The 22,074-nt window shown below is 53.0% G+C and overlaps 11 protein-coding genes across 11 annotated transcripts; 8 read left to right on the forward strand and 3 right to left on the reverse strand.

Annotated features, from left to right (window-relative positions):
• Window positions 1-64: 64 nt before the first annotated feature.
• On the reverse strand, window positions 65-1,402 carry BDW74DRAFT_177351 (FAD-dependent oxidoreductase; the record flags this gene model as incomplete). Its single annotated transcript, XM_073728864.1, has 5 exons — window positions 65-769; window positions 833-936; window positions 1,000-1,103; window positions 1,177-1,314; window positions 1,374-1,402. 5 exons carry the CDS (start codon window positions 1,400-1,402, stop codon window positions 65-67), a joined length of 1,080 nt encoding a protein of 359 aa, XP_073585063.1.
• Window positions 1,403-1,824: 422 nt separating this feature from the next.
• On the forward strand, window positions 1,825-2,823 carry BDW74DRAFT_177352 (aminotransferase class IV; the record flags this gene model as incomplete). The annotated part of the gene is made up of 1 exon (XM_073728865.1): window positions 1,825-2,823. The coding sequence occupies one exon, from the start codon at window positions 1,825-1,827 to the stop codon at window positions 2,821-2,823; it is 999 nt and encodes a 332-aa protein (XP_073585064.1).
• A 767-nt stretch (window positions 2,824-3,590) lies between these two features.
• On the forward strand, window positions 3,591-4,792 carry BDW74DRAFT_177353 (alpha/beta hydrolase; the record flags this gene model as incomplete). Its single annotated transcript, XM_073728866.1, has 3 exons — window positions 3,591-3,812; window positions 3,870-4,122; window positions 4,203-4,792. 3 exons carry the CDS (start codon window positions 3,591-3,593, stop codon window positions 4,790-4,792), a joined length of 1,065 nt encoding a protein of 354 aa, XP_073585065.1.
• A 766-nt stretch (window positions 4,793-5,558) lies between these two features.
• On the forward strand, window positions 5,559-7,356 carry BDW74DRAFT_177354 (uncharacterized protein; the record flags this gene model as incomplete). Its single annotated transcript, XM_073728867.1, has 8 exons — window positions 5,559-5,695; window positions 5,753-5,912; window positions 5,963-6,185; window positions 6,237-6,525; window positions 6,580-6,764; window positions 6,821-6,879; window positions 6,939-7,260; window positions 7,334-7,356. 8 exons carry the CDS (start codon window positions 5,559-5,561, stop codon window positions 7,354-7,356), a joined length of 1,398 nt encoding a protein of 465 aa, XP_073585066.1.
• Window positions 7,357-7,648: 292 nt separating this feature from the next.
• BDW74DRAFT_177355 (transcription factor domain-containing protein) lies at window positions 7,649-9,725 on the reverse strand (the record flags this gene model as incomplete). The annotated part of the gene is made up of 4 exons (XM_073728868.1): window positions 7,649-8,626; window positions 8,698-8,978; window positions 9,035-9,349; window positions 9,428-9,725. 4 exons carry the CDS (start codon window positions 9,723-9,725, stop codon window positions 7,649-7,651), a joined length of 1,872 nt encoding a protein of 623 aa, XP_073585067.1.
• Window positions 9,726-10,600: 875 nt separating this feature from the next.
• On the forward strand, window positions 10,601-11,146 carry BDW74DRAFT_151751 (uncharacterized protein). The gene has a single exon (XM_073724246.1). The coding sequence runs from the start codon at window positions 10,678-10,680 to the stop codon at window positions 10,972-10,974; it is 297 nt and encodes a 98-aa protein (XP_073585068.1). The 5' UTR covers window positions 10,601-10,677; the 3' UTR covers window positions 10,975-11,146.
• A 706-nt stretch (window positions 11,147-11,852) lies between these two features.
• BDW74DRAFT_177357 (flavin monoamine oxidase family protein) lies at window positions 11,853-13,598 on the reverse strand (the record flags this gene model as incomplete). Its single annotated transcript, XM_073728869.1, has 5 exons — window positions 11,853-12,089; window positions 12,142-13,013; window positions 13,074-13,220; window positions 13,275-13,343; window positions 13,403-13,598. 5 exons carry the CDS (start codon window positions 13,596-13,598, stop codon window positions 11,853-11,855), a joined length of 1,521 nt encoding a protein of 506 aa, XP_073585069.1.
• A 465-nt stretch (window positions 13,599-14,063) lies between these two features.
• Window positions 14,064-14,501, forward strand: BDW74DRAFT_177358 (uncharacterized protein; the record flags this gene model as incomplete). Its single annotated transcript, XM_073728870.1, has 1 exon — window positions 14,064-14,501. One exon carries the CDS (start codon window positions 14,064-14,066, stop codon window positions 14,499-14,501), a length of 438 nt encoding a protein of 145 aa, XP_073585070.1.
• A 649-nt stretch (window positions 14,502-15,150) lies between these two features.
• BDW74DRAFT_177359 (serine hydrolase domain-containing protein) lies at window positions 15,151-16,646 on the forward strand (the record flags this gene model as incomplete). The annotated part of the gene is made up of 4 exons (XM_073728871.1): window positions 15,151-16,039; window positions 16,105-16,182; window positions 16,250-16,525; window positions 16,579-16,646. The coding sequence occupies 4 exons, from the start codon at window positions 15,151-15,153 to the stop codon at window positions 16,644-16,646; spliced, it is 1,311 nt and encodes a 436-aa protein (XP_073585071.1).
• A 794-nt stretch (window positions 16,647-17,440) lies between these two features.
• Window positions 17,441-18,438, forward strand: BDW74DRAFT_177360 (SDR family NAD(P)-dependent oxidoreductase; the record flags this gene model as incomplete). Its single annotated transcript, XM_073728872.1, has 4 exons — window positions 17,441-17,502; window positions 17,580-17,816; window positions 17,885-18,183; window positions 18,254-18,438. The coding sequence occupies 4 exons, from the start codon at window positions 17,441-17,443 to the stop codon at window positions 18,436-18,438; spliced, it is 783 nt and encodes a 260-aa protein (XP_073585072.1).
• Window positions 18,439-20,366: 1,928 nt separating this feature from the next.
• BDW74DRAFT_177361 (heterokaryon incompatibility protein-domain-containing protein) lies at window positions 20,367-21,440 on the forward strand (the record flags this gene model as incomplete). Its single annotated transcript, XM_073728873.1, has 2 exons — window positions 20,367-20,548; window positions 20,615-21,440. 2 exons carry the CDS (start codon window positions 20,367-20,369, stop codon window positions 21,438-21,440), a joined length of 1,008 nt encoding a protein of 335 aa, XP_073585073.1.
• Window positions 21,441-22,074: the final 634 nt, after the last annotated feature.

Genomic DNA, 22,074 nt, shown 5'->3' on the forward strand with positions numbered 1-22,074 from the left:
ATTCACAGTCTTCAAGATAAGTTATCTCAAGCTATGTCTACCTTGATACATCCAATGTAAAGCCCTACAATCTCACCCTCCTCCCAACAACTTCCTCCACCAACTCCACCGCCGCCTGCGCACACCCATAAGAACATTGATACCCTGCACCCCCAGCCCCATAGTTATGCACAACCCAAACACCTCCAATTCTCTCCTTCTCAATCCGATTCCCGCCCTCCCTAACCGGCCTCAATCCCACCGCATGCCGGACAACATCCAGCCCTTCCACACCCCTTCCCCCGGTAAGTTCCGGACAAACTTCAACAGCCCTCCTCATGATCCGCAGTGCCAAGTTTGGGTCTGGCTGCGACTCCCAACTATTCTTTTGATATGAACCGCCTAGAACCGTCCCGCCACCTGCTGCCCGCGTCATGATGTAGCATGCTTCGTCGGACCCGTCGTCTGTCCCCGAGACGCTGTACATATGCGGTGCTGAGTTTCGTACGAGCACGATTTGGCCTCTGGCGGGTGTGACGGTGTTGTCATTGACGCCGCCGAGGATGGATGCGTTCAGGCCTGTGCAGTTTACGATTACATTGACGGGCCCGGAATGGACGGACGTGGCGTCGAGGATATGCTTGAAGACGGCGCGTTTCATAACCACGCCGTTTGCGAGACACTGCGAGACGAGCCACGGGAGGTAGATCGCTGTGTTGATGCAGACGGAGGTGAAGGATGTGGCGGAGTCGATGTTGGGTTTTAGGGTGGCTTTTGGGAGGGATTTGAACTGATACACTGTTTGTCAGACTCGTATGATAGGTAGGTATGAAGGAGTCTGGGGAATACGCACATTTGGGACGACATTGGCAAACCATGGATTTGGCGACAGAAGCTCGGAGAACCAGGCTGCGGTTGTCGAGCCCTTGTCTTTGGTGCGGGTGTGGATCTGGCATTCTGATATACAAATATCAGTGTCTCCTTCACTCTTAACAAAACGTTGAATGCGATGTTGCATACCCTGGAAGTGAACACCTGCCGCGGGATGGTTCGCTGCAAGATCAGCTAACGGAGCCCAGGTCTTTCGATCCCACTCGGACGCCTCGGTGCCCGTTAGGGAGACTCTATATTGACCCAATGTATTAGCAAGCATACGCATATACTACCCCGGTCGAGGAGATGTAGTGCATCACATACGGCATGTAGTTCGCGCCAGCCCAGGGAGAGGCATATTCAATGTCGTAGTCCCCCGGCATGTGCTTCGCAGCCACGACGATTTTGTACCCGAGCTTTCTTGACAGGAGGAGGGCGGTGGTTAAGCCGGCTACACCGGCTCTGGAGACTGTTAGCCTTGGTTATTGTATTATAGATAGTCGTTGAGTTGTCGGACATACCCGATCACGACGACATTCTTCGTGGTCATGGTGGTATAATGCAATACATAGACGGGTTGAGATCGGGTGAAGGCAGCTACCACATGAAGTTGAGATGATGGTCAATGTATACCTAAATTGACATACTAAGCCCATACGGTAGATCTTCCTATCACTGGCTTTCTGCATACTCGAGCTTACTGACGGCTACAGGCTCTAGCTGGTACCCCGGGCTTGCTTACCAAAATCGGCGCCTCGGAATTCCCAATCTAGGAAGGTGAGATTCTCGGGGGCCGGCGTGCATCATGGCAGACATGCTTGATGTGGCGATACCATAGAGGTAATACTATTCGTCGATCTAATCTACTCGCTGGGATACTTAGTTGTCGCCTGTCGCTCGTGTAAGGCCGTACACACCCAATTGTACATACACATCTCTCCATCCAAACTCCAACCCTCCCACATCGCCAAAATGTCCACAATGGAAAAAGTCTTCGCAGCCTACCACGCCCGGCAGTCCGTCCTGACAGCCAGCACAAACCCCCTAGCAAAAGGCGTCGCCTGGATAGAAGGCGAGCTGGTGCCTTTGCACCAAGCCCGAATCCCCATCCTCGACCAGGGCTTCATGCACAGCGACCTCACTTACGACGTCCCCTCTGTCTGGGACGGGCGCTTCTTCCGACTAGACGACCACCTCGCGCGGCTCGAAACCAGCTGCGGGAAACTGCGCCTGAAAATGCCCCTGCCCCGTGCCGAAGTTAAGCGCATTCTAGTCGATATGGTCGCGAAATCGGGGATCCGCGATGCATTCGTTGAGATTATCGTCACGCGCGGGCTTAAGGGAGTCCGCGGGACGGACCCCGCCGATATCGTGAATTGCATCTACATGTTCATCCAGCCGTATGTGTGGGTTATGGAGCCTGAGGTCCAGCCTGGAGGCGGGAAGGCGATCATCGCGCGGACAGTCCGCCGCACGCCGCCGGGGTCGATGGATCCGACCGTTAAGAATCTGCAGTGGGGGGATCTGATCCGCGGGTTATTTGAGGCTGCGGACCGCGGCGCAACGTATGCGTTTCTCACGGACGGGGATACGAATCTCACTGAGGGGTCTGGGTTCAATGTTATTCTTGTCAAGGATGGGAAGTTGTATACGCCTTCGCGTGGGGTGTTGGAGGGGATTACACGTAGGAGCGTGATTGATGCGGCGAGGTTGAATGGGATTGAGGTTCGTGTTGAGCTTGTGCCTATTCAGATGGCTTATGATGCGGATGAGATTTTTATGTCGACTACTGCAGGTGGCATCATGCCGATTACGGTGTTGGATGGCCAGTCGGTGAAGGATGGGAGGGTTGGGCCGGTTACGAGGAAGACTTGGGATACCTATTGGGCTATGCATTATGATGAGGCTTTTAGCTTTGAGATTGCTTATCCGGATGATGGTGCGAAGGAGGCGAAGGGATCTCATCTATAGCGAAAATGTTGCTAGTGCTAAGATAAATGGATTCAGATATTAGCAGCCATATTCATTACGCTTCGAATACACCGTTGCATGGTCATCCCCCGAGAATACTAGCTATATAATACCTATTTTCCTGACTTTCCAGTTGGTTCCTTGGGTCGTTGTCTTGTTGAAGTGAAAAGCCCTCTTGCGTCCCTTCAGTCGCGCAATGAATTGATTGCAACAGCCTTGAATCCATCAGAAGTGACTTGGACTTGCTGCGCTGGACCCAACGCAGGCCGTCAGAAGCTGTACAAGCCTTGCTGTAATCCCAGTCAGCCTGAGTGGCCAGCCCTAAACTCTCCTTCCTCTTACGGTAAAAAGTTCCAGGTTCCAATCAGATGCAGGGGAGGTGCAGGTGGTGCATATGCGACCCGCCCGCCCTTGCCTGCTTATGTTGTGCTTCACACCTCCAGCTCTGGCTCGCACTTTCCATTTGCGGGAACATTCAATGTTGACCTGGAGTGGCTCTGGCAAAGTGTCTTTGAGCGTCGTCGGAACTCCCAAAGCCCGGTTCCGGCTCATGAGCCCCCTCTTATCAGGATAGTTAGTGGTCCTGATATCAAAGGTTGAGAATGAGAGCCAAACAGACATCACATTGCAAATAGGCGTCTGACTACATGTTCCTTTTGTGTAGTAGAGTTGTTTTATAGCATTTTTGAGTGGTATGTTTCTCATTGTGAACAGTTAGCAGCAGCACCTTAGGACCGCCACATCTCAGGGCCTCACCACCGCAGACAATGACATCGGAAAATCCAGACTCATTCGCGAAGCTGATGCTAGCATTGTCGGCGCTGAAGGTGGACAAGTACGGTGCGTTCGAGGTGCTCAACACCAGCTACAAATCGCTTGGCTCTAGTGGTGTGGGAATCGACACCGATATTCTCATCCACCGCAGCCTTCTTACTACAGAGAACATCTCACGCTGCCCCGTGATAGTGCGCATTCATGGCGGCTTCCTGGTAACTCTTTACTCTTTGTTGTCGTCGTAATATAATATCTATTAACTCACACTGCAGGTCACCGGCTCGAGCCTCTACCCGCCCTGGTTCTCGAATTGGATATTGGACTATGCCATCCAGAACGGCGCCATAATCATATCCCCCAACTACCGCCTTCTGCCAGAAGCCACTGGGATGGACATTCTCAGTGACATGGATGATTTATGGTCGTGGCTGCACAGTGAAACTCCTAGGCGAGTGATCGAAGACGCTGGATACGCCAATATCCACCTGGCAATTGACAAGATCATTCTTGCCGGTGAAAGCGCAGGTAAGTCGACTCTATGGTTCATGCATTCCGACCTCAAAGGTAGTACCTAGGGTACGTGGGGTAGCTTACAGCAAGATTAGGTGGCTATCTAGCCATGCAGCTAGCCCTGAGCTATCCATCGCAGATCCGCGCCGTAATAGCCGCGTATCCCACCCTAGACCTGAATTCGCCCTTCTACACAGAGTCCTACCCCAAGCCCATTATCGGCGTGCCCAATATACCGGTCGCCACGATCGAGGCGCATCTGGCTGCAGTGCGAGAGTCGCAGCGACCGCAGATCGTAACAGCCGCCGACCCGCCCGAGCGCCTGAAGCTAGCGTTTTCGATCTTTCAGAATGGTCGCGTTCTCGATTTTCTGGGGCAGGAGCCAGACCTATTTCCACTGCAGCGAGTCGAAAAGCTGGCCGAAGAGGGGTCGTTGGACCTGCCCCCGTTATTTCTCTTCCATGGAGAGCAGGACTCTGCGGTGCAGTGTGAGGGGACGAGGAGGTTTGCGGATTTGTTGTTGAGGTGTGGGATAAAGGGTGAGGATGTTAGAGTGTATATTCAAGATGGGGATCATGGGTTTGATAGCGATGCTACGCTTGAGACGGGGTGGTTGAAGGAGGGGTTGGCGATGATATCGAGGGCGTGGCTTGGTGTTGACACAGATAGTGGCACTCCACATTAGCAGGGAATTCAGTATGCTGTTTGGGAGTTCAAAGCGCGCCTGTCCTTCCATATAGGACGATCGCATTACGGTATAAGCCCGTTTACTGGTTCAAATTACTTGGCTGTATCCCTGCTCCGACCCAGGTTATCACTTGGCGCAATGCCGGCTCTAGCCTGGAAACCCACCACGTGCCATTAAGCATGCACTTACGAGCTGAGGGACAGAGGAGTATGCTAGACGATTGGCTTAGCTTTACTTCGAGAATTCCCTATCGCTATCATTATCCCTCACCGTCCCAGCTTGCGACATTTAGACCGGAGGGGTTGCCCAGGTGAACCACCCAACGTTCTGATTCCTCACAAAGACTTCCGTACCTACCTTTATAGGAAGTCGAGGCCACGCATATTTCCAGAACGAGCAGGAGGACTGGTTATCAGCTGGAGCCTGCGGAGGACGGAAACGACAACCCCGGTATGCCGATGCCGGCCCCGCATTCTGGGGTTTTGGGTTACGGTAAGCGAAGGGGTGAACAGAGGCCGGGGCTGACATCGCATGCACCTGCAGGATTACGTAGCGGTCTTGGCCAGTCTGCCAACCTCAGCCCTTGGGAAAGATGTCCTTTTGAGGTATTGGCTAGCCCAAGGAGGTGGAAGTTTGGTTCATGCAAAGAGTGCCAGAGATAACAGACAGCTGCTGGCTCTGATAACAAGGGACAAGGATGTTCTCATCCTGTTCCCTCTGTTGCAGTCGACATATCCTATCTTCGAAACTCTAGTGTACCACCATGTCAGACACTGTCAAAGACGAGACCGAGTTCGTAGAGGTGGTGGATCTCGACGAGGCTGTTCTACGGGCGCAGGGCCACGAGGCAGAACTAGAGCGATCCTTCTCGTGGGTTGGAGCTCTTGGTTTGGCATTCAGGTCCGTCTTCTCTATCATGTACTGACGGAGCTGCAGACATCAGACTGACTCTTCTAGCATCGTCAATTCCTGGTTGACCTATGCCGCCTGCTTCGGAGTAGCCTTCAGCTACGGCAGCGGAGTAGTTGCAGTCTTCAGTCCTATTCTTTCCGCCGTCACGCAATGGATTATTCTTCAAGGCGTCTCGGAGCTCGCATCTGCGTTCCCGTCTTCTGGAGTACGCACAGTCTTTCAAGTCCAGAAATGATCATGGCTGATAAACGTCAGGGCCCGTACCACTTCACGTACATCGTAGCCCCAGAGCGAACTAAGAATGTCGCCGCGTACATGGTCGGGATGATCAACGTGATAGCCTGGTGGGTCAACACAGCCTCGGGCACAATCTACACGGCCATCTCTGCATTCGGCATCTGCCAGTTCCTCATCGACGGCTTCAAGGGGCAGCAGTACCAGGTCTATCTAAGCTATCTGCTGGTGATTCTCTTGACTTGTAAGACTCTCAGCCCCCTTAAATAAAAGAGAGATACTAACACGGCCGCAGTACTCCCCATCTTCGTAATCCCCAAGCACCGAATCGAGCACATGACCAAGACCGCCATGCTCCTTTCCATCGTGGGCCTCTTCCTCGTCCTGATCACCTGCCTGGTTATGGGTAAAGGGAATTACCACCCCGGCACTATTCTCGACTTCACCCGCACAAGCGGCTGGGGCCCCGTGCCGGCCTGGTTTCTGGGTATTGGAAATGGACAATATGCGTTTGTGGCGGCGGGCGCCTGCGTGCATATCTCTGAGGAAATTCCCAAGCCGAATCGCAAGATTCCGCTGGTAATGTACGGCCGCTTCTTCCATAATGTTAGTGCGGCTTTGCTAATGGCATTTGTTAGAAACCTGACAATCCTAATCGGTGTCATGACTCTCATGCCCTGGATCATCGCCATGACATGCACTATCCAGGATATCGACAAGATAAAAAGTTCTTTCCTTCCCAGCTTGGAACTGTTTTACCAGGCTACGGATAGTAAGGCTGCGGCGGCGGCGCTACAGGTGTACCTCACCTTTTTGTACTACAGTGAGTGGCTGTACAGCAGATAAATTGTTTTGTTCTATACTAATATGACTCTCCAGCCTGTGTTCCCAGCCAGTGGATCACCAGCAGCCGAGTGACATGGGCTTTCTCCCGCGACGTGAGTGCCCCTTACCCCTCCGCAATATCCACGATCACCTACTAAACATTCCATTTTAGAAAGGCCTCCCCTACTCCTCATACTGGGCAAAAGTGCACCCAACCCTCAACTTCCCGGTGAGGGCAACCTTCCTCTCCGCTGCCTTCTGCGCCATCTACGGCCTGCTGTACATCGCCAGCACGCAAGCCTTCAACTCCATCATCAACACCGCCGTCCTGATGCTCAATATTACCTACGCCGTGCCGCAGGGGATTCTGGCCACCCACGGCCGCAGTCGCCTCCCAACGCGGAATTATGACCTGGGCCCAGCCGGCTACGCGGTCAATGTGTTTTCGATTATCTGGTTGACGATCAGTGGGATCTTCTTTTGCTTTCCGACGAGTCCGCCGCCGACGGCGGGGAATATGAACTAGTGAGTTGTCACTCTGCCCTACTCTACTTGTGGAGTCATTAGGAGTGTTGGATATTGTGGACTGAGTGCTAAATGTTGGAACGTAGTAACTCGGCCGTGCTCTGTGGTATTGTTGCTATCATCTTGCTGTGTTGGATTGAGCGGAGGAAGAAGTTCGCTGGTCCGACTATCGACTGGGATGCTCTCAATGCTTCCCAACGCAGGTCATGAATGGGCCAAGTTCAAGGCAGGGTTATGCTGGGGGTCTCGGAGTTAGGGTTAGGGTCTAATTACAAGCCGCGTATCCATGATGTAGGTATCTCAGGGCTGTCATTTTAACCAAGATACTTATTCTATTGCTTATCGTATGAGCCTCACCTATCCGAATAAGATCTCCCCCCTCGTCTTCCCATCGACCACATCCCCCCACCACATCCCCTTCCCCTTTGTAGTCCCAGAACCCTCACCCTCAGGCGCCGCCCAAATCTCCTCAAGCAACACAATCGCAGAGTAGAACATACTGTACCGGCTCCGCTCCCCCCAATAAGCGCAGTACCCCTTGACAAACTCGCGCATCTCTGCGTCGCCCGTCTCACATCCCGCCAGGAATATAGGCAGTAATAGCTGCTTTTGTGTCTGCGATGTCCGTCGGCAGCTCTGGCTGTGGTTTATAATGCGGCGGGCGAGTTTGGTTAGGGTTAGACGGTGCTGGCGCTTGGCCTTCGGGTTGGTTGGGTTGCTTTTGAAGACGCGCTCGAGGTACAGGAGGAGTCCGCACCGCCAGGTCTCGGCGCAGTGGTAGCGGTCTTGTGCGGCGTGGAGACTCTCTTCCAAGCTGTCGTCGGCGTGACCTGGGGAACCGTTATCTTCTGGATTTGCGTTTGGAAGTCCTAGTGCTGTGGCGCTTCCACCATCTCCGACTAGATCCTCTGCATTTGCTGCTGCAACATCAAACGCCCCCCAATCCCCATTCCTCCACCCCCCAAGCCTCCCCTCCATCTCAGCAACCGGCACCCCACTAAAACTTAACCACCGCATCCCCGCCGCAATCTCCCGCTGCCGCGCCAACTCCGCAAGATCATACAGATGCACCACCAGCTCACGCGGACACCCCGTCAGCTCAAAGAACGACCATTCATCCTGCGTCTCCCAGAGGACTAGGAACTCCAGGTACGCGCGGTCCATGATCGGGCCCTTGCGCGAGAGCAGGGCGAGCGTTGCGTCCCACCAGAGCAGCATGCCGACTTGGGAGCGGACCCGGGGGGTTGTTAGGGCGCTCGGCCCCCCGCAGGCTTGCAGGAGGGTGTGGGCTCGGTTTAGGTGTTTTGTCCAGGTTCCCGACGCGGAGAGGGTGCACTGGCCATATATTATCGTGTTAGCAATGCCAGCGTGGGTGCGTGTGTGTTCGCTATGGTAGGTAGGCGTACATCAAGAGTGAAGAGGATCAATATGGGATCCAGCAGGTGGAACCCGTCTTGGATCGTCTTGCTTTGTAATGCGCCGTCGAGCAGCTGTAGAGCTTTCCGGCGGTGCTCGTCTGCTTCGGCTGATCCGCTGCCCGTTAGACCCTCCAGGTGCTGGCAGCATAGGGCTAGGACTGAATGGAATAGGAGGCTTGAGCCTTGGGACCCCGGTGTCTGGTGCTGGCAGCGGAAGGGGTTGATGGGCATGTCTGATGTTAGGGGGAGGATGCAGAACTCCGAGTCGTCTAGAGCATACATCAGTGGCTGGATAGGAGGCTGTTTAGACAGGTATGTCTCTTACACATCTCCAGCAGCCGCTCAGTGTCGCGAGGAGATAGTCCGCGAATTGCCATGGTGGGATCGCGGGGGGTAGTACCAGTAGCAAGTGGCACGGCCGCATATGATTGCAGCATGGGGTCAAGGGTCGAGTCTTCTCTGGGTATTGACTCGATGACTCGTGTAGTAGTTGGCGGTAGTTGCGGTGTTTGGGGAAGCATGTCTGTGGGCAATGGGTCCTGGAGGCCAAAGTCCAGGAACGGGGCGGCCTCGAAGATATTCGGCACGAACGAGTCGAACAGCCCAAAGTCGTCCCAGATGTTGTCGACACTGAAGGCCTCTATAGAACAGTGGTGTCAGTAAGGTGGTACGAGGCCTATGCCCCTGTAAGACCGGACTCGTCAAAAGATGGACCAACCTCCACTGCCAGTGAGCTGAAACTCCTCCCCAGTCAGGGCTCCGGGCGCCCCTGCAGGTGGCATACTCGGGTTCTGCTCCTCTCCTGCCACTCCGGGCAACATATCGCCCTGTCCAGTTACCACTGCTCCTGGCCCTGCCCCTACCTCTCCGCTCTGCTGCACATCTGCTGTCTCACCCTGGCCGCTGGCACCCGTCTCACCTGCATTGCGTACCTTGCGCCGCTTCCTCAACCTCGAGCCAGGGCGCACAAACCTAAACCCTCTTGCGGGCGCTGTTCCAACAACAGGAACCGCCATACTGCTGCTCACCCCTCCAGCGGTAGTTGACATCCGCCTCGAGTCCCACGACAGAGGCGTTGCGAATCCTCCACAGCGGCGGCTCTGCGAGAGGCACCTTGAACAGCGTGGACGCCGACGGTCACATTGATCTCCCATTGCCGCGCAGGTGTGGCAGTCGGTTTGGGCGAAGGCCAGTGAGTTGGTTCTCTTTGTCTTATCGCCTGCGGCCGTGTCTACGATGTCTGCCTCCATCGTAGCGTAGGATTGCGTGGTAGGTGAGGACAGGGATTCAGGTACGGTAGTTCTCTGCCAGGTTTGGAAATAGAATTGATCGCAACTTGTCTTTCTATATTTCTACCTAGGAATCGCTGCTAGCAAGGTGAAAGGTTTCAGATAGCGGGGTTGCACCATGTGGTCAATCGCCACTTTAAAGTTCACCCAAGCCTGTTTCATTGTTCGAGTACCAGATAAGAAGGTTTCTCCCGCATTTCAATCTCATCCAATTACTGGAGCCTTGGAAACGTCTGATCTGTGGTGCCTACAAGAAGTAGTCACAGATGACAACCCCGATCTAGCATATCGATCCTCACGCACAATATCCCGATAAATATTCTCCGGATCCTGCTCCTCCTCTTCCACCGATTGAATCGTCTTCTTCACGCTTGCCGGAGTCCCCATCGCCACCGTATACGGCGGAATATCCTTGGTAACTACAGCGCCCGCCCCGACCGTCGCCCCCCGGTCAATTGTAACCCCAGGGAGAATCACCACATTGCCTCCAATCCAGGCATCGTCTTCGATAAAAACCGGGTGTTCGAACTCGACGAACTTCTGCCGCGAGAGAACACCTGTGTCGTGCCCTGCGCTAAAAATGCTCACCCTCGTGCCGATCTGGACGCGGTCGCCGATTACCACGAGGCTTGTGTCTAGGATTGTTAAGCTGGCACGCAGATTAATCTGTGTTTTGGTGATGAGAGACAGGGGCTGGCACGCACTTCCAGTTGATAAACGTATTACTCCCAATGATAATGTTGCACCCGTAATCTGGACGAAACGGCGGCTCGATAAAACTTCCATCGCCGACCCTGCCCACCAGCATTCGGGGCATCTCGAGTCGCTTCTCGAACAGCTGGGAAGAAGGGAAGGTTCTTGTGTCGAGGTTGTTGTAGTCTGCTGTGAGACCGCAGCACTGGTGTCGGGCTTCCAGGAGCTTCGGCGTGTTGGGGTTGTACCTGCAGGTCCTGTTAGGGCCACTGGGGTATGCTAGGTATATTACCGAAATTGACCCTTACATCATTCCCGATATCATGCGCTCGTACTCTTCGCATTGAGGAGCACTTCGCTACGCGACATCTCGATGATCTCGGGGCGTTTTGCTGTGGCCGCCATTGTGCTCTATGGACGGGAGTGTTGAAATGGAAGGAGAGGGTGAATGGTAAGGAACAGAGTGGACTACCTTCTTAAGGGCAAAGTATACCATAAATCTTAGTACCGCAATCTTCTTATACTCAGAACAATGTCACTGGGCCCCGTTCCATCTAGGCTGATACGAAAATCACCCCGGCGTACAGCTCCACATGCAGTTGGGCGCAAGCCAACCCGCCTAGCAGATGGACCCGTGGGGTGGACTGGACTCTGGGCTCACCTGCCTATTGCGGTATAACCGCCAGCACCTGCACCCGTATGGCAGTTTCCCCGCGAATCTTAAAGTTTCTCCGTCGCGGCTACTGTCCGCCGGATCTGGTATAGTCGAGATGTTGGAACCTTAGAACCGGCAGTCTGGGGAAGGGCCCATCGGAGTTCGGAGGGTTTCAATGTGCTACAGCGTTGAACCTTAACATCGGGGAATAATTGATTAGCCTACCTAAGGAATAGATGAGCTATCAAGGCAGAAAATGAATCACGCGAAAATCATGACCACGAGCACTCATTTCCAAGAGGTCTCTGTCTGTGATGCTTCCTTAGGTATTGAAGTCACCTATGTACATCCATGATAGGGTCTCGGAGCCATGTACCCCGGTAGGTACCTTTATAACTAGGTCTCTGGACGTCTGCTGAAATTTCACGACTATATCCTGGGTAGTATAATTGCGTCTACTATTAAATACCTAGTAAAAGACAGAGAATATCATTTGCTATGCTCTTCTAGAACCTGGCTTTGCCCGGACTGCGAAATTCCTCGACCACCTCCTGCGCCGCCAGACAGCCCTGCTCCAACGCCCCATCAATCGCCGCCCGCCAGCCACGCGCCCAGTCCGCTGACGCAAACAGAACGTTGCCATGCCGGCTCTGCAGCTCATCCTGGTATTTGGTCATGTATCCCGGCCGCCACCACGCAGGGCCTCCAAGTGCATACGGATCCGTAACCCAGTCATGAAAGATCTATCCAGTCAGCCACCCAAGTTGCAAGCCATGCTAAAAAGAAAGAACGTACCATCTTCCTCACCTCCATCGGGTGTAACTCCTGAAACGCAACAAGCGTCTTATCCGGGTCCCGTTCAGGCACATACGTCCCACGCTCGTCCTTGCCAAACCCAACAATATGCGCGTTGCCATTCTCCGTGACTCCGTCGCCATACCCGAACATCAGGACACTCGGATACCGCATCCCGTTCCACGAAGCGAGGCCTGACCCCTCCACCTCGGCGTGGATCTTGTTCATGAAGTTCACGTGGCCGAGCTCGAGGGCTTCCTGACGCAGTGGTGAAAGGGCAGGTGTGAAGGTTATGGAAGACAGGACATTCAGCGGAATCGTGCATATCACGCGGCGCGCGCGGTAGATGTTCTCCTCAGCGAATGCGCTTTTCAGGTGCACTTCAACGAGCCCACTGCCACTGCCGGTGTCACGCACAGCCTTAATCGGCGTCCGGAACGAGTACTGCAGTTTGTGTCTGACAGCATCATCAAACATCCTTTTAGCCAGCTCTGATTGTCCATCACGGAGCTTATACGTCGTCCAAAGCGGCCCAAAGTTCTGAGCGCTATACGACATGAGCGCGTGCGAGCGGATCATGTCCCAGAGACTCGAGTTCTCCATGCTCCCTCCTGAAATGTGCAGGAGCAGGGCAACGAGGAGACCGAATTCTTCAGGTGTAAGCTGGTCTTTTATTTCCTCGAACCGCTCGTGGCAGGATATCTTATCGAGGCGCTCGACTTCTTCTCTTGTTATGTGCACGTTGTCAAGCTGTGCGTGGGGCAGGGGGCACACGCGCCGACAGTTTTGCCCGTCGACGTTCACGAAGATGTCCCAGGCTCGGCCGGTGATTTGGCCTGCTTCTGTGTGGGTGAGTTTGCGGGGTGGGACTCCTAGAGCCGTATGTCAGTGATTGATGGGCGCTGGATGGGAATGGGTGGATGAATACCCACCGGGGACATTGATCGTGTAGTAGTCATTCTCATACCCATGATTCTGGGTTAGGAGAAGATTCCGGTCCATTTTATAGCGGACCATCTCCTTAAACAGGTATGCCATGTGGTGCGTCACCCACGTTCCGCCCATCTCGTACAGGATTCCTAGCCCTCGTTAGTTTGAATACTATATCCACGAAGTCAACTAATAAACAATACCGTCTTCCTCCACTGTATACGTTCGGCCTCCTATCCGATCCCTCGCCTCGAGCATTAGCACTGAGAGTCCTGACGACGCAAAGTCAGTTCGATTCTTATAGAGATACTTTCAAATAAATGCAGCATACCACGCTCAGCCATATCGCGGGCGGCCATGAGACCCGCATAGCCAGCTCCGATAATGATCGCATCGTAGACATGCCCGGCCGGGGTGGTGATCTTCTGCGGTGGCTCTACGACTCCTCTGCAGCGGAGATTGCCCGGGCGAACACCAGCTGCTTTGGTCCAGGAATATCCATCCTGCGTCTTTCTGTCGACTGGCATTGTTGTTGTGTATAGAAAGAACAATTTCAGCCCTAGCGATCTGCCGTGCGCATCAAGTCCGCATGGTGTAACCCCCTCACATTTGAAGCTGGAGCGCCCCAGCTCTATATGGTTAGGTAGACGGAAACCTTAAAATGGTTTTATTTTACTTAAAGGAGTAACTGAGATCATCTCCCGAGGTTCATTGTTCCAAGGATGATGTCAAGATTTCCCGGCTTTGTCTAGTCTCGTAGTTTAGATATGGTATGACCCCCATCTTGCCGTTCTTGGCCAGAGGTACGACCAGATGGAGAAGACAACATCTTTTCTGATGTCATTGCAAGGATTGGGCAGGTTTCAATATTTGAAAAGATAGCTGTCCATAACGGTCGGACATCAAGGGCCCTCTCTCCAATCCTTTTATCATACCAATACCCTTCATCAGACCCTTCATCCCCTCCGACAAACCCAATCCAACCTAACACGATGCCCCAATCCATCATCTACAACAACCTCCCGGGCCCAGTAGGCGACTGCCTCAAACCCAACTCCCTCTCCACAACCGCAACGGTCCCCGTATCCTCGACCACCTCACTGGTTTTCACGACCGGCCACATCGGTCTAGACCTCCAAACCGGCGAGCTGATCAACAGCACCGACGAAGCCGAGTTCAAGGCCATCTTCGATTGTCTCGACGTAGCGCTCAAGCATGCGGGTATTGAGGCGGGCCTGAACCAGGCGTACAAGTTCGTCGCTTACCTGGTGAATGTGGAGGATGAGAAAATCATGCATAGTGTCTTTCAGCGGAGGTTTCCTGGGGCTACGCCGACTTGGTCAACCGTTCTTGTTCAGGCAATTAATGTTAAGGGGATGAGGGCAGAGATTGTGGCGGAGGGGGTCTTATTTCGTGATTCGAGTGGGTAGATGGATTTCTCCAGGGCCAAGTGCGCTGCAATGTACCAGGGCTATCTCCAATTGTATACGAACTCATAACTTGCTGTATGATGGAGCGCTCCTATGCGTAGGCAGCTAGGTACTGGACGGAGGAGCCCTAATCCTAAGCCCTAGATGGTGTTGGGGGCCATCGCCTGTTCACTTCTTATTGTGTAAATCGCCTCTTACTTGGTTCGAATGCCTTCGCATCTCGCGTCTCTGTTGAATAGATTATGGTTCACTTCGGCCGCCAAGCACTTAAGGTGGTATAATAGGGCAATTCTCCATTTTAGTTTCTGAGTCTTCTGGTGACAGTCCTTCCAGCCCTCGCCGAACCACTCTGAATCACATAAGCGAATGACATATGTATGTACCTAGGTACATATTCTGCTAAAATGCCCCGCATGCGCATGCCCGGCCGCACGCCCAGGTGCCCAGGCTGGCTCAATTTCCTGATTAAGTATATTTTTCAACTCTCCAGCTGCACTGTACTCCGGCTGCAGCTCATCCCCTCCCACTTGGAAGCGAGAGAACACCGCAAACCTCTAGCCTATGTATCGTAAAGAATATCACGATCTAGGACTATCCACCATATAATGCCTCTAGTTAGCCTCGAAATCAACAACGTACCATATCCACAATGAGCCGACCCCTCTCAGCCACCGCTGCCGCTGCTGCGCGCACAGCAATATACCAAAGGACAAGCGGGCCATCCCCAGAAATCCCCGGCCTCGTCTACTGCGCCGTAAACAAGCAAGGAGAAAGCATCTTCAACCACGCCTCAGGCAACACAGCCCTAGGCGGGACAGCGCCAATGACCCTCGACACGACCTTCTGGCTTGCCTCGTGCACAAAGCTCATCACAGCCATTGCGGCCATGCAGCTCGTGGAAAGGGGGAAACTCGCCCTGGACGATAGTGACCAGCTCGAGTTGTTTGCGCCCGAGCTGCGAGATGTTCAGGTTCTTGAGCGTACGTCCGCCGGTGGGTTCCAGCTCGTACCCAAGGAGCGGAGGATTACGCTGCGGATGCTCTTGACACATACAGGTACATCGGTTCCCAAGTATACACGAAGCAAAACTGCTGATTACTTTGAAGCTGGCTTCGGATACGCATTTGAAGACGCCAAGCTGCGCGGATGGTCGCTCCCCATAGGGCTGGACGACTTCTTAGGGCATCGGAGCGACATCCTGCATCGGCCGCTGGTGAACCAGCCAGGCACGAAATTCCAGTATGGGACCGGGATGGACTGGGCTGGTGCGGTTGTTGAGCGGGTCGCAGGGATGTCGCTTGAGGCGTACTTCCAGACGTTTATTTTCGGGCCGCTGGGGATTAAGAATATGCGGTTCTTTCCGACACCGGATATGAGGGGCACACTGGCGACGATGCATCAGCGGGATAAGGATGGGGTGCTCAGGACTAGAGATCATCTGTTGCGGTTGCCGCTGCTCCCTTGTGCCGCGAGGGCAGATGAGGACCGGTTCTGTATGGGGGGCTGCGGGTGTTTTGGGACGCCTTTGGAATATTGCCGTATGTCTTCTCCATACCATTTCTTTCTGGCAGGCTCTGATAGGGCATTGGATAACGATCGGCAGGAATCTTAGCGGCCATCTTGAATGACGGTTGTAGCCCTCACACAGGTGCGAAAATCCTCAAATCTGAAACAGTCAAAGGTAAGACAGGCGCTCCATCCTTCAACCCGACAAGTAATCGATCAGACTGAAAACTGGAACTGTACAGAAATGTTCACAGACCAAATACCGACCATGCCAATCAAGGTCAACGAGTATACGCCGACCGGGAAACCCGAGATCGCCAATCCAACGCCGCTGATGCCCGGTCCCGAAGACCTGACCGAGGGCTGGGGCCTCTCCTTCTCCTTGAGTCATGTGCAGAGTCCTACTGGCAGGGCGGCAGGGTCAGCTTCATGGGAAGGTGTAGCTAATCTGTTTTGGTTCGCTGATAGGGAGAATGGGATTGGGGGGATCATTGCGTCTCAGATTCTTCCGTATGGGGGTGAGTATCACATCACTGAAGTATTGATAATAAAGCTAATGAGCTTGCTCTAGATCTCGAGGTGGTCAAATGTTCTGGGGAGGTGGAGAGGATAATATATGATGACCTTGTCCGACGATAGGTAGACAGGGAGTTGGAGCTAACAGTTTAATCGAGGCTGAACGTATTTATATGCCATTCGATAAGGGCTTGGGATTCTATACCTACCAGTAGCTGCTCTCAGAAAGCTCGCTCCTGTCCTAAGTACTTGGAGTTTATATATACCTAAACGATGCATTGTAGCATGCAGCGGCGGGGAGAAAAGCATCCTCCATCCCCATGATAAATGGACAAAGAACAACCAGAGCTGATACAGAACTTCTATGGTGTTTATCGGTGCAGAAACCAAGGCACGTAAGGCGACTTGATTAAACCTCGGTTTCGTGCCCGGTAACAAGCAGGTGCAGGTGTCTTTTACTGCAGATCCCATCGACCCTACAGGAGCCCTGGAGTAAGTCCTACCCACCTAGGGTACCTAAAAGTATTTCTAATAATCATAAAACTACCCCTGCGATAGCAGCTTTCATATCCTTGTATGGCACACCTTAGACCATGACCTACGAAACACTACACAGCGGGTACCTGCACATACCCCGCCCGCCCGGCCGCCAAAATCTCGGATTCCTAATAAGGAAATCCACGGATGGCCAAGTGCCCCCCATCTGGGAAGCTGAGAAGCTCCTGAGCTCAGGTGCCAGCTCCTCAGCTCACGTATGACGCATTACCCCTCACCCCGCGCAGCTGCCGTGTAACAGGAGCTACGTAGATAAGAGGGGGACAGCGGTCCAAGCTGTTTCCTCCAAGCACAACATAACCCCCCATTCACCTCATTTCAATCCAATATCATTAATTCAACCCCAAGCAGCATAAGCTAATATGTCCGACTTCACCGGCCTCTCGCTCAAAGGCAAAACCGCCATTGTGACCGGCGCCTCGAGGTAAGAACCGCCCCCCCAGCACACCTCCTTAATCTCCTACGCAAAACTCTCCGATCGCTAATGGTCCACTGTCACAGGGGCATTGGCGCCGGCATAGCCATCCTCCTCGCCAAGCGCGGCGCGAACGTCGTCGTCAACTACGTGTCCGAGGGCAGCAAGGAGCGCGCCGAGAAGATCGTCGACGAGATCACGCAGATCGGAAGCAAGGCCGTGCTGTGCCAGGCCAGCGTCGCGAACCTCGACGAGATCCCGCGGCTTGTTGATGCTGCCCTGGGGATCAGTGAGAGTGGGAAGATCGAGATACTTATACATAAGTACGTTCATTCATTCTCTGTCTCATCTACTTGCGATGGTCCTATGTATTAATCTAACAACAATGCAGCGCGGCGCTAGGCAACGAAGCAACCCTCGTCGAAACAACACTGGATCTGTACACCAGCCACTTCGACACAAACGTGCGGGGTCCCATCTTCCTCACCAAAGCCGTCGAGCCGCATATCCCCAAAGGCGGACGCATCGTCTTCATCTCCTCCGCCGGCGCACGACTCGGCGTCGCGGGTCAAACCGTCTACGCGGCTACCAAGGCCGCCGATGAGGCACTCGTCCGCGTCTGGGCGAAGGAGCTTGGCCAGTCGCATGGGATTACGGTCAATTGTGTGAATCCGGGGCCGGTTGCTACGGGTGCGTATACATTACCCTCTCAGAGGCTTAAGATGCTATGGGTCTGAGAGCTAACGTGGTGTGTGTTTAGACCAGTGGTTCCAGAGCGACGAGCAATTCCTCAAGGACATGCAGCCGCTTATTGAGTCGACGCCGGCGGCGCCGAGGGTCGGCGAGGTGGATGATATTGCGCCGCTTGTGGCGTTCCTGTGTAGTGAGGATGCGAAGTGGACGACGGGGGCTTGTCTGTCTGCTAATGGAGGGCTTTATAATTAGGTCTTGTGTGTTTTCTAAGCGATGTTGCAATGTTCTGCAATCAGAGTGAAGATCATGCTATGTTGCCTTTTGTACAGAGTCTGTATCGACTTCTAAATACCACCTAAGCAGACTTCCCTCCACGTCCAGCCCTGGTCCGACAACCCAACCCGGAGTTTATTTTGCATAACCAAGATCCTTTCCTCAAGACGTATTCTAGAATTGCAATCGTCTGAGCTTCCCAGCTTCAATGAACTTGCTAGGGCGAAGATTTAGGAGTACGTGGACAGATATATTCTATATCCAGCAAGGGTGAAGTTGTTGCGGAATTACCTGGGTGTCGGGGTAGAGGCTTTTGCTAAGTAACTATAATCTACTCCCTGTACGCTGGCTATATCTATGCATTGCTGTTTTGATTGTACTTGATTAGGGAGTATGCGTATAAAGTGGTAGTTTACGCCAGGTCACGTGCGACAAAGCCCTATGTACCCACCAGCGACAAGAGTTGACTCTGTTCAAAACACCAGAGACAATATACAGCTAGGAGTTCGAAAAAAGGTGATGGTCATCATTCCTAGCTCGCTTTTACAGAGATGGGCACTGAAGCATTAATGTCAGCAGCAGATGGGGTGGTGTAATTTGACAACGGTCTGGCTGTCCCATGGCACTTGTGCTTCGTATAATATATTTTCTCGAACTAGGTAGGTAACAAAGGCTTCAACTGCTAACGAGATACCTCAATAGCCTACTCTTGTACTCTAGTAAGATAGGGCACCAAGTAAGTACTATACCTATGAATGTAGTTCACTGTGGACTACTCTGAAGGTCACGTGCGCGAGACCCTAGGCTTGCTCCACCTGGTATGCTGGTGATGCTGCGCTACCTACCTCCCCTGTCTTAACTCGGTGGTAACAAAGAGTCACTGCGCCGCCCTAGAAGTCAAGAGGGTATCCGTACTACCTCACCTTGATGTATTCATTGCGCAGCTTTGGCATTAACTAGGTACCGAGGTATATCTCTTCGCTCCCTCCAATATTCCTGTCACGTTCCTATCCCTAGTTCCGTCATAGTTCCAGTCATACAAGGTCTATTGACCTTATATAGTGTCTTTTGGTTGCCAAGCAGGACAACGAGCGCTAAGCAGGGCACGCCTTCCTTATCACCAACTATTAACTTACCTTAGCGCAGGGTATTAGGCGGGATTAGCAATCCTGACTATTAGAGCATGTTGCCATGACTTTGCAAGTTTGTGTTGCAGGATGGCACATACAAACATGCAGTGAGATATATGGTAACTGCAAATTCAATGTGTACACCACCCGTGCAGCGAGGCGCCCACGCTTCCAAGAACTCAATCAGCTACCTGGGCCAGGAAAGGAGCAAGGGGCGGAACTGAGACAGGCCCACAGTTTCAACATAAGAGACACAACCCATGCTCACCGTTGTCGTGGTCATGAAATAATGACGTCTTCGTCTACGCCGACACGCTGACTGGCTTGAGCAAAACAATAGAGTGGTTGAGCGACTGAGTGCGGAGAGTCTTTTTAGAGGAGGCGCAAATATATGGCCACTGACCTTGTGCAACCTTTGAGGCTGACAGGCGACGTGTCCTGGGTTGATTGGGTGACGGCACTGGCTGGACGAGGCTGTCCTAGTACCATTATTGTAAGTCCACCACCAGACCTCGACTTCAGTACCAATGACATGGATCAGCTGGGTCAAGGGGGAAGGATCTCTTAGCGATTGGCCCAGATGCCCCGGGACGTCTTTTGTCAATGGTGGCATTTGCCAAATGTGTATACGTTTTTCCGCGAGACGAGAGGCTGAGTACTCAGTAAGATTCGTGTAACACCTGCCCAGGTGTTGCAGTTGCAACCGGTCAATTGCAGATCACATATATTCTGCCTATTGCAGCCATCAAGCTCAGCAAGGCAAGCAATATAAGCAATATGGCGAGCAATACGCAGCCAACCTACACCTACTCGGCCCTTCCGACTTCCAGCTCGATACGTCTCTTGGGACTACCAGCCTTTGATCCCAGCGAGCATGTTAAAACATCCACCGGGGAGCCCCTCATTCGGCTTACTCTTGAGACAGTGGACCTTGATACCAACCCCAAGTTTACGGCGCTGTCCTATACCTGGGGCTCTCCATATCCATGATATAATAAGGAGCATAAGGAATACGCAGCAGACAGCCCTTGGCACATCCTCGTCAACGGAAGTCATGTCTCTGTTTCAAAGAGCCTTTACGAGTTTCTGCGCCAATTGTACCCGCTTTCAGAGGATGTTAACCAGCCCCCCTCTCAAGGGAACAGAAAAACGGGGTTAATGGCCGCGGTCAAGGAAGGGGTGCCAATCGAGGTCAAGAATTATCTATATGGAGGGGCAGACGTGAATGCGGCAGATGACCAGGGAAGATCCGCCCTTCACTACGCCACGGCCAGGGGAGATCCGCGCCTGGTGCGACTACTAGTTGAAGTTGGAGCGGATCCTTCCAAGGTTGATGAGCATAGGAAGACAGCAGTCGACTATGCTGAAGAAGAAAAGGTCGAGCGAGTCATGGATGCCCTGAGAACCCCGTCGCGTCCTAAGTTGATTGAGAGGAAGCCACCACCCTGGTCGCTCCCGAACCGTCATATATGGATCGACGCCGTCTGTATCAACCAGGGTGATATCGCCAAGCGAAATGCCCAGGTTGCGATGATGTCCCGCATCTACTCGCAAGCGGCATGCGTGCTCGTCTGGCTTGGCCCTCATGATTCATTGACACGGCTCGTCCACGAACAGGTGTGGAGGATATGCACATGCAGCGACAAAGCCGCCTTCACGGATGAAGATCGAGCCGCATTTGATAAATGGTTCGAACAGATACACAAACAAGAGCCAATCCTGCCTAAACGTGAGGATCGCCCAGATGAAGATCTTGACACAGTGGATGTGAAAGCCAATGCCATTCAAAATTTCTTCAACCGGGCTTGGTTCCAGCGAGTATGGGTGAATCCAGGAGTTAATGTTGAGTAAGGAGGTCAAGATCGTTTGTGGGTGCTATGAATTCCCCTACATGTTTATTCGAACTGTCCTGCATGGTATTGCTGGCACCCTGGATAGTATCGAAAATTATCCCTTTGGGCTCGTTTTTGAAGAGAGTAGAGGTGCGTTGGGCGCCGCGGAGCAGTACGCATCAGGGGAATTCTATGCCTACACATTGACCGATCTCCATATACGATCCGCGACAGGTGGTAACCTTCTGGATCACCGCCAGCAAATCATGGAAAACCTTGGTGTTGAGCCTATGCCGAGTTTGAGCGAGACATAGCCTCCCAATTCTCATGACCATGACCTGGACTTTCAAGGCAACAGATCCCCGGGATAAGATCTACTCGCTACTCGGTATATCAACACCAAATCACGACATTGCCCCTGACTATTCGAAACCAGTCGGTGATGTCTATATCGAGTTTGCGCGATCTTTCATGCAGGGCTCGCCGCACGAAAGAATCCAGTCGTGGAAAACGGGGTAATGCGAAACATTTGAGCCCTTGGAGGGGTTGTCATTCATCTAGCATCTCATCCCGTCGGACCTCAGGAAGAGCCTCCCCTCGTGGGTCCCTGATTTCAGCACACCGTTAGTGTCGTCTCGAATCTGGTGCCATGC

This window comes from Aspergillus multicolor (assembly GCF_047715735.1).
Source record: "Aspergillus multicolor strain CBS 133.54 unplaced genomic scaffold BDW74scaffold_9, whole genome shotgun sequence".
NCBI lineage: Eukaryota > Fungi > Ascomycota > Eurotiomycetes > Eurotiales > Aspergillaceae > Aspergillus > Aspergillus multicolor.